The 15,203-nt window shown below is 36.3% G+C and overlaps 1 protein-coding gene across 2 annotated transcripts in view; it reads right to left on the bottom strand.

Annotated features, from left to right (window-relative positions):
• Positions 1-6,860: 6,860 nt before the first annotated feature.
• The window catches only part of rsrc1 (arginine and serine rich coiled-coil 1), a 236,644-nt gene continuing 228,301 nt past the window's right edge, over positions 6,861-15,203 (bottom strand). For both annotated transcript variants that reach the window (XM_003218172.3, XM_062976711.1), the window contains 3 exons: positions 10,206-10,312; positions 8,954-9,100; positions 6,861-7,827 (listed from right to left, as the gene is read on the bottom strand). In XM_003218172.3, the coding sequence (XP_003218220.1) occupies positions 7,735-7,827; positions 8,954-9,100; positions 10,206-10,312 (347 nt within the window). In that variant the 3' untranslated portion in view covers positions 6,861-7,734. The remainder of the gene's footprint in view (positions 7,828-8,953; positions 9,101-10,205; positions 10,313-15,203) is intronic.

Raw genomic sequence — 15,203 nt, 5'->3', positions numbered from 1 at the left:
TCTGGACTAACCCTTCTGTGGCTATCGGTGGAACTTGCAGAACCTTAGACGTCTGCGTTTGGCTTTCGACCTCGGACCGGATTGGGACCCCGCTGACCGTCGTTACCCTGATTGATGTGCCTGGACCTGGTTTTCGCCCGTTGCACGGAGGAGCAACAGCCCGAGTTACTTCTGTAGCTCTTGAGTAGCAGAGGGGAATCTGCTGCTGGGTTTTGTGTTCATTTTGACCTTTTGTTAATCAGTTTATGTTTGTTTAATTGCCAGGCTGAAGTAAGCACCTTTGATTTAATCCGGATTAAACTTCTGTTTAATCCGGTTTATTCTTTTGAACTGTTTAAACTCAAACGAAGTTATTTTTGTTACTTTTCACACTGAAAACAAGTGTTTGCCTAGTCCTTTGTTTTCTACGGGCAATTTTTAGTTCTGTAACCTCAATAAACTGTGTTGTATTCTACTTGGAGCGTTCTGTCTTTGACACTGCTAGTCCACAATACGTTGCTCTGTAACAAATTTCCAGGAAAGAAAGAAATCCTTGAAGCCAATGGGCAAAAATATGCAGTCCCAGGACACTGGCGGAACAAATGGTTGATCCATCACATTAGATAGTTTCAGAAACACATCCCCAGAGAAATGATGGCCAGCTAGAGCTCATAGACCAGATGATAAATGAAATAAACAGAGGTATAGGATGTATTCACAATCTCTTGATTAGCAGACCTTGTGCCTCTTCTAAGCTGATTAAAAATCCAACACATTTCATCACTATGAAAATATAGCTAGTTTTGTCACTATGTTATAACAAAGCTGGGTTTCCCATGGAGCACCAGACTGCTGGCCTCTGAAATCCTGGGGGAGGCACTATTGTTGTGGGAGGAAATTCTAAATACCATCACCCTCAAATGTAAATCCAAGGAGACCATGGGTCTTTACAATAGCAGACTGGGCTCATTCTTTATGATGGCTGAAGCAAAACAGGAAACCACACACACACACACTTACCAATTATCACATTCTTTTTGTATCTGTATCTCTAGGACTAAAATGTTTTAATGGCTAGGCCTTTTGAGAGGGGGAAGGTGTGGTGTGAAGTTAAAAAAACTCCAAAGCAATGTGCTGCCTATTTATAACACCAGCAAGTAGGTTTTGTGAGGGGCTAGGACTATGGTCAGCTATGGTAGGAGTCAGAAAGGAGACAGCAATGAACAGCATCAAAGGCTTTAAGGAAAGCAGGCAAACACACACACAAACGGCTAGCTTCTAACCACTTTCCAAAGAATCAAATTACCTCCTCAAGGTCATTTCAATATGTTTAACATTTCTTGTTTCATATTTGTATTTGGATTCCTTTCCCTCATTCTCAAGATCATAATTTAGAAAGTTGTATCCAGTCAGGCAAGTTAATGTACAAATCATTTGGAAAATGATACATGATCTCTGTAATGCTCACAACTGAGTTTGATTAGGGCTAATATGAAACTTCCAAAATCAAAGAAATCTCAGAATCTTCACTATCTTTTCCACAGCATGCGTAAAGGAATGAGGAAGTACTACCATCAAGGACTCAGTCTCACAAGTGGACAAGGAAGCGGCAGCTCCTCCTGTGGCCGTAGTTGAGCATACTCTCATGAAGCCAGAAGCTGGAAAATGTTAAATGGCCTCTGTGTCTGTCTATATGTCGTATGTCTAATGGCAATGAATGTTATCCATGTATATGTGCATTGTAATCCGCCCTGTGTCCCCTTTGGGGTGAGAAGGGCAGAATATAAATACTGTACATAAATAAAATAAATACATCTTTGGCCTGCTGTATTCCACATATCTCCTACCTGCTTCCTTCCCATTGCCAATCACTGTGAAAAATCTGACAAATGTGTGCAAATCAGAATTCTGCAAATTAATCAAACTTGAATCACACATACACTACATCTAACCTTATTCATCTACCAGTGCTAGAATTAAAGAGTAGATTTGACACCCATTCGTTAACGGATGTCAAGAACATATTGCAGTTATGTTCAAACCGCTGGTATCTTTGTCCTTTCTGCAAAAAATTCAACAATTACAGAAACTGTACAGATCTAATGATACTGAAGTACGCTTCCACTACTCTTAAAAAGTCATACCACTCTTAATTCTACCTTGAATATAAACCATATTTCACATTTTAAAGGAAACAACTTTAGAGAAAAACAGCCAATTATAATTCCAACTATTATGTCCCGTACGAACATCTTTATGAATGTATTCAGCTCGACTAAGCCAGCAATAGATTGGTTGCTGTGTAATTCCTCCTTTAATACACTCTCTACATTACTTGGAGATCCCATGAGGACAGGGATAGATTGTTGGGGGGGGGGGATTCTTATGTATTGCTCCTTTCCCTCTAGATTTGTATCCAGTGGCCTCTGAAAGCCAAGCAAGAAAACCTTTACACAACCCACAGAAAACAAACACATTTCCCAGGGTTTCACATATCACTCATTAATCACTGATAATAACATTTTAAAAAATCTCCATTAGCAGATCTGCCATTTATCATTGTTTCATAAACAGAACTTACATCAAGATTAACTATAGATAGATTTATCATTGATTTCTACAGGTTCTTGACACACTTCCACTTATAAGTCACTTGCAAACCCACTTCCTCCCATCACACATGAATTAGAGGATCATCAATAATTTACCAGTAAATAAATGATTATATACTGCAGTCGCGTCAACAAAAATCTTTTATACCATGTCAGAGGTCAGCAGCCTGTGATGTACCTTTCAGGAAATATTAATAAGGTTGCAAATCTATACAGCAAGTTCTTGCAATGGAACACTTCAGTTGTTCTTTAAAGGAAATAGTCATCTACAAACAGTACTGTTTGCCTAAACGTCTTCCTTAGATTAATGGAGAACAAAGACTTCCATACTTACCATTACGTCAATAACCACATAGCATAATTAAAAAGAAATGTTGATTCTTTCCCAGGTGTTTTCAAACTGTTTGTATTTAACGGCCATTCATATTACCAGGCTGGCACAGTCAGGATGAAAAGACATGTACAGTACTTGGCAAGATGATGATGATGACTACTGTACAAACTTAGATTGCAGCCCATTTTATGCATACTTTATTTTATAACCCATTCTGTGGCGCTTGGCAGATATACAATCAAAATTCTCAACATACCATTTTACTCTTCATTAATAAAACTAAATATTCTGGCAAAGGCAATGCAAATTAAGTTGCAAGAAATTCCCATTCTTGTAACTTATACAAACTAAGCAAACTCAGTGTATTGGAATATTTGCATTTGCAGGTTATCCAGAGGAACAAGTATTTGGGAGGATGCTGAAGCACTTGTTGTTCTTAATTGCCAACAATTGTCAGCTTTACCTATGCTGAATCTATGAATGAGAAAACTCCAGGTCATCAAATCAACAACAACTCTGCTTAAGTCTTGCAAATTCAGAGTTGTCATTTTCTTGATTGAGCCTATCCATTTGGAATGCAGTCTCCCTCTTACTGCCTTAATCTTATTGTTTGTTCTATACAGTTATGTCTTCTTAATCTCTGTCCTGAATACAACATTGTAGTTATCTTGGTTCCTGGGGAGAGTTCAGCCTTGATTTGCTCTAGGACTCATTTATCCACAGAATTCAACTCCAACATATTTCAAAGGGATTTTCTTCCTATGAGCTTTCTTCACTGTCCAGCTTTCGTTCCTTCCTCCAATTTCCACATTGCATCATCCTGTTTTACTCATAATATGTTCAGCATAGGAGCCCCTGATGGCACATCATCTTAAACCGCTGAGCTTGCTGACCAAAAGGTCAGTGGTTCGAATCCGGGGAGCAAAGTGAGCTCCTGCTGTAAGCCCAGCTTCTGACAACCTAGCAGTTTGAAAACATGCAAATGTGAGTAGATCTATAGGTACCGCTCCTGTGGGAAGGTAACGGCGCTCCATGCAGTCATGCCAGCCACATGGCATGACTGCCTTGGAGGTGTCTATGGACAATGCTGGCTCTTCAGCTTAGAAATGGAGATGAGCACCAACCCCCAGAATCAGACACGACTATACTTAATGTTAGAGGAAAACCTTTACCTTTTACCTATGTTCAGCATACAAAGTCAAACACATAGGGTGGTAATATGCAGCCTTGCCTGACCCCCCCTCCCTCTTATGAACTATGAGCCTTTCTGTTTCTCTATATTCTCTCCTAACAGTATTCTCTTGTCCCAAGTACAGTTTACACCTCAGGGCAATAACATACTGTGGCACACCCATTTCTTTAAGAGTGATCCAGTTTTCAAGATGACACATTCAAAGGCTTTGTTATAATCTTTGCTGAAGCACTATCTCCTGGAAATCCTAATCACCATCTCCTTCCAAGATTCAGTTTGGAATAATTTGGAAGCCATCTGTGAAACCATAAATTTGAGACAGCAACTAATTTTAATTTTTACAGGTTTCCTATTTAGTGTGACATCTATTCTGCCTAAACAAATTAATTAGGTAAGTATATCCTTTTCTGATACACAGAAGAGATTATGTGAAAGCTCTTGCACATAATCTCTTCCACCTATTGGTCTGCAATACAGGGAACTTAAAACTGCCATAAATGCAAATGTTGTCTCATTTTAGCAAATGTATCCGGATTTGTTACTGAGGTGGTTAATATATTCAGAAATGCTGCAGCTGCTGTAGAAAAATGGATCGGACTGACTTCATCCATGCTCATTCAACAGCTGCTAGCCTGCTTGCCTTTCAAACAAGTCTCATTCTCACAGTCAGTGGTTAACTGCTTGCAGGAGACTTTCTGGTCAAACTCAAATAGCAGCAAATTACTTAAAGGAACTCAATACTTCAAATATTTTTTTAAAAAATGAGAGTACTAATTTACAGATTTTTTTATTTTTTGTTTCCATAATTACTGAAAATGCTCATTGAACTATTGTTTGGTAAGTACTGGTGATAGAGAAATACATTGTCAATCAATGGTGTGCTGCAATCCAAAACATCCATGACAGAATGCACCACTGTTAGGAATTTGAGACTGAGATCTCAAAACTTTGTATGTAACTGCCACACATGGAGAATCTCTTGAGCTGCACTTTGGAGCAGCTGTCTGGGCATTGAAGCATTCTTTGTATTGTACTGGCTCTGTCTTAACCAAAGGAGCCCAGTCTTTTAGATTGTTCCCCAGCCAGGATTCCTTTCTTGGGGTTCTGAGAGACAACATGATTAAAAAGACCCCTCTCCACCAGCTGTAAATGCGAAGATTTTTATGCTGGTCTTCCCTGATACCTTTATTAAGCAAACGGTAGATGGCCATCTGTCAGGAGTGGTTTAATTTTGTTTTTCTGCATAGCAGGGGGTTGGATTGCCCTTGTAGTCTCTTCCAATTCCAAGATTTTACAACTCTATGATTTCAGGGGTTTGTCCAAGATAAAAAGGTTGAGAGGGAGTGTGACTTGCCCAAGGTAACCCAGTGGGCTTCCATGGCTAAGCGGGGATTCAAACCCTGATCTTCAGTTATAGGTTAGTAATCAAACCACTACTCCAGGTTACCTCTTACATAATAAGTAGACCAAAGTTATTTTGGTTTTTAAAAGTTGAGTTTTACTTTTATATTTATTTTTATTGTGAAATAGAAGTTTTAACCTTCTCTGGTCATTTGGGAAGGAGTGGAAAGCATTTAAAATCAATAACATTCCAGTTCAGAGACTGGAAGTAATTTTTTGGATTACATCTTCCAGAAATGGCACTGGTCATGCTGGCTGAGGGATTCTGGAAGTTGTAGTCCAAAAAGGTAACTTTTTCAAAGTCTGTACTACATACACAACTTCATCTTGTTTAATTACAGAGCAAAAGGGAGAAAAATTCATGTGTTATAACACGTAAGGATTAAAGTAGTCCAGTGGTATATACATTTACAAAGAAATGACTATTTATAATTCAATTGGTTACAATATTGAATTAAAACAAATTGCCTCCTATTTCAGGTCTCACATAATTGGGAAATGCTTTAAAGGAAGAAACAAAGTTTGGTTGGCAACACAATGCTTTAAGAATTAATGTGCCTTGAATCTGAAAATATGAGAGAAGATATAGATATAATCTAATGTTCCAGTGTTGGCTGGGAGGAATAGGAGTGCATGATATGACCCTCATGAGCAGTGTTTTTGCTACATTAAATGCCATTAGCTTATTGATTTGTATTCTATGCCCACCTAGCAAGTGAGTATCTTAAAATCTAGGTAACATCATCTGATGGGGAATCAGGTCGACGTTTTTACTTGAGTGAAAATAAATTATCCATCTTAAGCTTTTTGGATGTCTACTGCTGAATAATACACTACTGATTTTTAGGTAGGTGACGGCAGCAAACCTTTTCTGATCTTTTTTTTTTTTTTGGGGGGGGGGGGGAATTGGAAATATATAATTTGTTTGTTGAATTTGTATATCGCCTTGCTCCCAGACTGGGGGCATATGCAATTTTTAAAAGTTTTTTCCTTTGAATTTTCTTATATTCCTAAAAACCCTTTGAGCTTAATTTGAAATATTAACATATTCTAAGACTTTTGTTTAACCATTCATGTGTAGCTTGAAAGTGTGTCTTCAAAACCTCCCTGCTATACCTTAAAGAATTCAGGTATTTGTATTATAACAGCTCCACAAAAGTCACCACCAAAAATGCGTCAGAAAAAAACCAAATAACCTCTCTGTAAAGAAGATTTTTAAAAGTTGGCTACTTAAGTCCTTTTTCACCTGTTTAACACCTGTTGCCAGTAACTTATATGTGTCTGAACTGGTCATCTCAATATAATTGAAACTAGAGGATGAAGAAGATGTAGTATACAACACTTTAGGGGAGGTTTTTTCCATATTTTTATTTTCACTTAGTTTAGGCATGCTGAGCATATTCCTAAGCAACTCTCAGAGTCTCACTCCCATTAAGGAATTCCATGCCTTGACATTGCAGACAGTGTTTCCTAGCTGATTCAGTTGAACACAAATTAATAAAATACCATAATCTTCTAGTGATTTATCACATTTTTACAGGAGAGCGCTTTTCAATATTACTGTAGCATAAATGTATGTACAAACTGGAAATATGTTAAAAATGAACACACTTGTGTCACACAGTAATAGGAGACACCGAAAATGATTAGTTTTACATTCCTTTCTATTTCCCTGTTTTATGTAGTCATTCTAATTTATTGTACAGATAGCAAGCCATATGATAAAATAATAATAATGACTATGCCAAAGAACAGGAATAAATCAGACTTGCTTTTTCCTCTTGGGAGAAAGGTATACATTTTATAATGAGAGATGTTTCATTCTTATTAACTTTCAGATCTGGGTTGTAAAGAAATGTAAAGACATAGTGTCCTTAGGGCAATCCTAGGGAAATGAGTGGAGAAAGCAAAACTCAACAAGTACTTTCTCATAAAACTGAACTTCATCACAGATTAATGCCAAGATCCTTTTGATGCCCTCAGGACAGTTCCTTAACATTTCCTTCAAGGTGCCATGCACACCATCATTCTATTTCTGAAGAAAGAACGGGGCAAATAATGAACGATTATCCTATCACACTGTTGAATTAAAACAAAGTTGGTCTCACACAGAAATCAGCTAAAATTCTGCTGTATTTACTTGGACATTCATCAGATTTTACCATGAGAATATTATAGCACAGAAGACAGGGAAATTCTGCAGCCCATTTAATTACTCAGGCCACAGGACTACCCATTAGCCTCTCTTGTCGAAGAGCCATCAGCCTCTGGAACCATCTTTCGTCTGCTTCTGCTTTGTCCACAAACAACTACAAGATAAGGTTAAAAAATACAATTTATATAGATGATACTGGGATTTGTGAACACTAGAAATTCCCTGTGACAATAATTTTCAGAAAACTCAAGCAATCAGTATTGCAGTGGGGGTGCACATTCAAATGCTTTAGTCAAAATGAAGTTTTTATTATTGCTGTTTTTCCCCTTTGTGGATATTCATTCTCTGTTCAATTGGGCTGTGATTTGCATCAGTACTTGGATGAGGAATCTATTTTCAATGCTATGATTGCATACAATATCACACACATATATATACACATGGGAATAGTTCTGAAGATATTCCATGTTTCCTCCCTTCACTATTGAGTAATCACATTCTAGTTTTAGAGGGGCTTGTGATTTGGCAGCTGTGTTTATCAATTCATCCCTATATACGATCACTGTATTCTTCTAGCATCTTCCCAGATTTTTAAATATCTCTGCTGATGCAAGTGAATACTATCTACCAAACTCAAAGCTAACTAATGGCATTCAGGAGACATGTAGCTAACAATTGTATTTTAGGCTTAACAAGAATGTTAAGCTTTACATACAGACATCTGTATTATGTTCAGTACAATAAGGATGGACTGTTCAATCCAAAAGAAATACAGTTAGGCTTAATTAAAACCACATCTTAAATTAATTAGAATTTTGATTTGTTTTAAAATCATATCATAATACTGGGACTGAATTTAGAAAACCTAAACCAGATCTCTGTTCAGCTGTGAGGCAAATTGATAGCCCTGGGAAGTTATTTTTTCTTATCTTTATCTGCCTCACTAAATTAAAAATTACTACTTTGAATAACTTGTATTATGATTTTATTTTGTGTCTTCCGGAATATAAATAATTTTGAATATCTACCAGGAAATGACACTCTCCTCTATCCCATTAAAAAAAACTCCGAAAAAGGTTCAGTTTGCAAAAAGTTACCTAAACACGAAGATAGCAACTAGAATCTATTTTAAACAATTAACATTCATGCTATAAACATTAGTTATATGAAAAGTGCTTTTAAGACTTTAAAAACATATAAATCAGAAATCACTTAGATTCTTCTTTTTCTGAATGTATGGACTTTTTAAAGTCAAAGGCTATTATACTAACTTTACTTACGTTGGGGTGAGCCAGTGAGTTTTCATCTTGATATTTGATAGCTGTAGGAATATTTCCAGTCAGTGTTTCTTTTTCAGAAGTAGTTAAATCAACATTGTCCACTTCTATTGTTACAGGTTCAGACTTGATTTCAACAAGTTCCGCTGCCTAAAGTGCAGAGTGGGATCAAAAACATCTTAATAAGCAAAACTCTCATTTGAATGTTGGACTTGTGACAGTATATGAGTGGTGAGGGAGAGCTGCTCAACAAAAAGAATTCTTCTTATAAAACAATTTTGTCTAAACTGACCCATTACACCTGCTGTTTAATGGACATTACAGGTTCTCTTGGAGCCGGAAAACAGCCTGAATACGCAGTGTTAAATGTCTGAACCTCTACAAAGGGAGCTTTTCTGACCCAGAATTTAACTTCAGTGCTGGAACCTCTTTTTAATCATATCAGAAGCAACTTGAGATTTCATCCCAGTTGCTTCTGGTATGAAAGACGTTGCCCAGGAGATGCCCAAATGTGATACTTGGGAGACTTCTCTCACATCACTGCAAGTTAGAGCTGACCTCACTCCATCTTGCAGATTTGAACCGGCAACCTTCAGGTCAGCAAACCAACCTTCAGGACAGCAGTTCAGCAGGCACAAGGGTTTAACCCACTGCACTACCACGGATCAGTGCTGGAACTGAAGATGATGAAAAGTCTTTTAGCAAACAGATGCTCTGTTTATATTCGGATTAGGACCCAGAGAAACACATGAGTCGTGCACAATTAGAAGAAGGCTCGTTTTGCATGGTGGCAGCCTTATTGCGAGTGTTATTATTTGCATTCCACTTTTTTCCTCAGCACTGAGATCCAAAGTGGCTCACGACTTTAAAAAAATAATACAATTAAAAACCTACAAGAGGTAAATATTAAAATAGAAAAAATACAGTTATTTTAAAATTCAGTTCAAATATCATTGAAACAAATATGTAAAAAAAGCTGTTAAAATATATCACTACCGATAAATATCAATTTTTGAAAATATATAAATAAAGTTTAATGTAACTAGAATTCACATTTCTGATTATTGGAATTAGGACTACTATTGACTTTATTTTATTTATGCATTGAATTTATCCCGCAACTTTCTCTCACCACTAGGCTCAGGGCAGCATAAAATAAATTGCTAGTATGAGCACTCAATGTCAAGTGTATTAATATGCAATGTTGCATCAACTCACATGGACAATGTGCAAAGAAATGAGATTACAAACTTACCTTTTTGGCTTCTTTGCTTGATCTGAATGTCTGTGGAACAAAGGAGTCACTTTCAATTGCTTCAATTTCTTTCACTCGTTTCACTTGTTCCACAAGTGTGGTTTGCTCTACAGAGGAGGGTATAATGTCAGTATCATTTAGCATAAGATTAAGGTCAGCATGGCAATTTTCTGTAATGTTTTCTTTTTGGAGGGAAATAGAAAAATCGGAGGTTAAGTAAGGTTCCGCCAAGGAGAAACTATTTTTACTTTGTTCAGTGAAAATGAATGGAAAGGTTAAAACTATTCCTTGGACAATAATGCCGATCCTTCTCCTATTCACACATGTTATAAATGAAATGCTTATTAATTATATGTCTGATAAATCCACCACCATGACCCGCTCCCAAATTGGACAATGGTTTATTATAAAGCTTAGAGGGAAAAGAGCCTCAGTATTTTGTCACTAAATAAAAAAATGTATGCATAGCCTAGCAACATTTAAGTCTCTCAAGGAGACCTACTACTGAAATAAATACTATGCAGTGATGAGTCATTCTACATAGAGCCCATTGTATATCTCTAAAATATACCTCTATTGTATTCAATATCTACATTGTATCGATGATACTATTTTAGCATGCTGATTTGAAGCAATATTTTAAAAGGTTCTTTCCCAAACTTGTAATAATTGAAAAACTTGAAGAATACTCTAGAGTTCAAAGCATTTCATTTTACAGACTCACATATTTCCTTGGAGCTTTATTTAATAAACATGAATTACACATGTTTCCCTTGTGATAGAAATAAAATGAGTAAGAAAAGGCAAATATCTACTGACAATAAAATATATTAGAATGCAAGTACTCAGATGCACATTGAAAAAACCAACGAGAACTGATCCCATGATAGAAAATGTTTTCCAATAATGGAAGCATTATAATATACACTAATCTGAAGTTACATTGGAAACAATCCAAGATTTTTAGGCCTCTTTCAGGAAAAATATTATCATGCAGATTATCCATTGATGCCCACCCTAGATATCACTAAATAGGTTCTCTTTCTGCTAAAAAGGAATCTGAACATTTATACATAGAAACATCTCATCTTATCATTTAAATTCACTAATCAATAGATTCTAATTACAAAAAAATTAAAGATTATTTTTACAAAGAAAAAATCAGTCTTGGCAGAAAGAGCTAACCTGTAGTGGAGGAGACCACTTCCTTCTTTGTAGGTCTCCAAACAGAGATTGAATGACCATCTTTCAGGAGTACTTTAATTGTATTTGGTGACCCCTTGTAATTCAATAGGTTAGGACCTGTCAAAAACCTGAAGTTGTTGAAATGTAGAACACTCTGTGGTGGCTAAACTCAAACTGTGTGCTTTGCTGTGTTTGGTAGCATAGAGTTTGGACAGAGAACTTTTTGCCATGTGATCTAACACGTCACAATTTCAATTCAATTCAGTTTTATTTTAATTTGGATATGTTCAATTTTATTTTAATTCATTCTGAATGTATTGGTTCTTGTTATACAATAGCTGAAAAGGGTTGAAAGAGCTTATTATTGAAAACTGGGTCAAGAAAAAGCAAGGCAAGAGAGGTGGTTCTCAACCTGTGGGTCCCCAGATGTTTTGCCCTTCTCCCAGAAATGCAAACAGCTGGTAAACTGGCTGGGTTTTATGGGATTTGTAGGCCAAAACCGAAAGGAGGTGTCTACGGACAACGCCGTCTCTTCGGCTTAGAAATGGAGATGAGCACCAACCTGCAGAGTCGGTCACAACTGGACTTAATGTCAGGGGAAAACCTTTACCTTTACTTTTTTAGGCCAAAACACCTGGGGACCCACAGGTTGAGAACCACTGGGCTACAGGGACATAGGTGGAATTCACAGGCTCAGGAACTCTTAGGACATTTGCATTCAACACATAGTGGTTTATGATGGCAGCAGAAAAATGTCTATCACCCATTTGCCCTCCTCCCCTCCCCCCACCTAGCAGGCAAATGACTGTATAAAGCTATGGTCAAGGGACTCCCAGACATTGAATATATGTTTACATATCAACTGAATACTATTACTGGTACGATAGTGGGGGGTGACTGGGAAAGAATATATATGTACTCTAGGATGGACAAAATAGAAAATCTAAGATAGTAAAAACAGAATTAACTTTTAAGTATTTCCACCACTTCTCTTAAACTAGCCTTTCTCAACTTTGTACTTTTCTTTTTAATGGGTAAACCACAATATAGCCTTTGAGGTACATTTGCCAATCCTGTGATAGAAACGGTATCAAGATTTTCTATGCATATTCAAATAATATAGAAACACCGCCCAAACTTCCCTGGACTATCAGACATATCTATCTCTATTTCAGACATGTTAATTTTCTTCATGAATGACTGATGACATTTGTGTAGAAAAATCAATAACATTTGTGTAGAAAACTATATATTGTATACACCAGGGGTCCTCAAACTTTTAAAGCAGAGGGCCGGTCCACAATCCTTCAGACTGTTGAGGGGCCGAATTATCATTTGGGGGAAAAAACCGAACCAATTCCTATGCACACTGCACATACCTTATATGTAGTGCAAAACAACAATAATAACAATGAAAGAACAATACAATATTTAAAAATGAAAATAATTTTAACTAACATAAACCTATCAGGATTTCAATAGGAAGTGTGGGCCTGCTTCTGGCCAATGAGATAGTCAGGTTAATTAGGATTGTTGTTTTTGTTGTGTGTCTTCAAGTCATTTCAGACTTTGGGCGAGCCTAAGTCCAAAATTAATTATTTATTCATTTACTACATTTATTTACTACATTTATATCCCGCCCTTCTCACCCCAAAGGGGACTCAAAGCAGCTGTATGTACATACAGTATATTATATTATTAGCATAGCATAATATTGGCATTATACTATATTGAACTATACCACTATACTGTAATATTATATGTAATATATAACACATAATTAATATTATTATATGATATTGTTAGTATTGTATTGTATAAAATGATAATATTATTATCAGTATTATATGTATATACAATATGTTATATTATTAAAACGGATATAAAAATATTATATTATAAATGATGGCGAGGGCCAGGTAAATTACCTTGGAGGGCCGCATCCGGCCCCCGGGCCTTAGTTTGGGGACCCCTGGTATACACAGTATCTGATGTGACCAATGCATGAATTTAAAAAAACAAACCAACTATTAAATATTCAGTGACAAACCTTGAGTAGGCATGTGTATGACCTTTCAGATTCTGAGTACTCAAATGCAAATGACAGTTACAAACTGTGGACATGTGCCCCAAGAGAAACAAAATCACAAAATATTTTTCCTGAATTACTTCAGTGACATTAACTGGATAAAAATGGACTAGAAGGAAGTTGTATCCATTAGTTTACAATATTGTTGACAAATACATTATTGGTAGATAAAATGCCTTCCATACAGTGTCTGTCAGATGTCAGTAGAAAGGATATATATTTCATAGTAAAATCAAAAATAATGGAGTCAGAAAGCTAAGAGGGTACAGACAAAAAAAATCAATACTAACTCATTGGACAGCAAGTCTGTTCACTCTGGTCAGACTGAAAATACAGAACTATTTGTATTAGTGACTCTTGATGCCATGTTTCATACATAAATCATCCCTTCTATAAGAATCACAATTAAGATGGCTTCTAGTAGCTTTGCTTCTTTTATTTTATTATGAACACAATGGGGAAAAATAGGTGAAATATGAACACACAGCAAAAATATTAATACAGTTTTGCAAAGGTTTGGAAAGGCCCCCCTAAGATAAACTTCAATTTCAATCTGACCGTTGAAATCACATGGTTTATATCTGTAAAGCGATTGTGGTAGTAAGCCCTTGCAAACAGCAGATGGCAATGTATTACCAGTTAAACTACAGCACAAGAGCTCCAATGGCCTTGCGGTCAGCATCTGTAATACATCTTGTTTTTTAGAAAGAGACTTGAGACAGTGAGTCCTTTTAGAATATCTATCTTCCTGCAATGTTTTTGTAATCTTCAGTGTCGTAAGTACTTTTAATGTAAATGCTGTTCCTGTAAATAAAAGGCTAACTAAAGGAGAAGCTACTTTGGTAGAAAGTTAAAACAAAATCCAATCTCCACAGTTGGGGTGGTACCATCTTAGTAGGACTAAGCAAAATGCAAGGAAGTGTTCAGACTTTTGAAAATGAAAGGAAGTGGGAAGTCAAGGTCACAAGAGACCAATGGGGAAGGTCAAAATAATTTGAAGAAAGGAGAGAATGGAAGGGAACAGTCTATATTATAATCCAAAATGGCAGAACAATTGGTATTTTGTGAATCAGTATGTTTAGATATAATACACAAATATGTCAGTCCAGAATATGGTTGGCTAGCTAATTTTTTTAATACTCTAATATGTTTTGTGGTATAGTCTTTAAGTAAGGAACAACTTCTACTTTAATATAAACAGTATAATTTTATTTAGTATAAGTTTCTACAAATCAGTTCTTGGGGCTGCTATCCTCTCCTTGCCTAACCTACACATTGTAAGCAATCCTATCTCGAATCTTCCTGGTCTTCCTTCAATTTACTTTTGAAGCCTACAGCTAATTATCATACTGTAGTTTACTACAGGAAAATATCAAAATGTATAGAGAAAATAGAGGAGAGAATTCTAACTTTTTCATTGAGAAGCTGAAGTTTTTCGTATCTTTCTCTGATGAAGGAGCCAATGAAGCTTCAAAAGTTTACTTAATACGTTTTCTGCATTTTGGTTGGCCAGTAAAGGTACCACTTTTTGGTGAATTTTGTTGTATTCAACAAACAGAGAAATACTAAGTTTTTGTCAGCTATCTCACTTTTCCTGACTGCCCTTGAGGATTAAGCTCACAAGCTCTTTCTTACTGTTGTTTTGTGTTTATATGCTTTTATAATTCATGTGCTGTCTACGCATGAATATTGAAGGCTGAAATACAGATTCAATAGAAAATTAA

This window comes from Anolis carolinensis, chromosome 3 (assembly GCF_035594765.1).
Source record: "Anolis carolinensis isolate JA03-04 chromosome 3, rAnoCar3.1.pri, whole genome shotgun sequence".
NCBI classification, from domain to species: domain Eukaryota; kingdom Metazoa; phylum Chordata; class Lepidosauria; order Squamata; family Dactyloidae; genus Anolis; species Anolis carolinensis.
The sequence above is the reverse complement of the archived record's forward strand: the minus strand, read 5'-3'. Positions and strand labels throughout refer to the sequence as shown.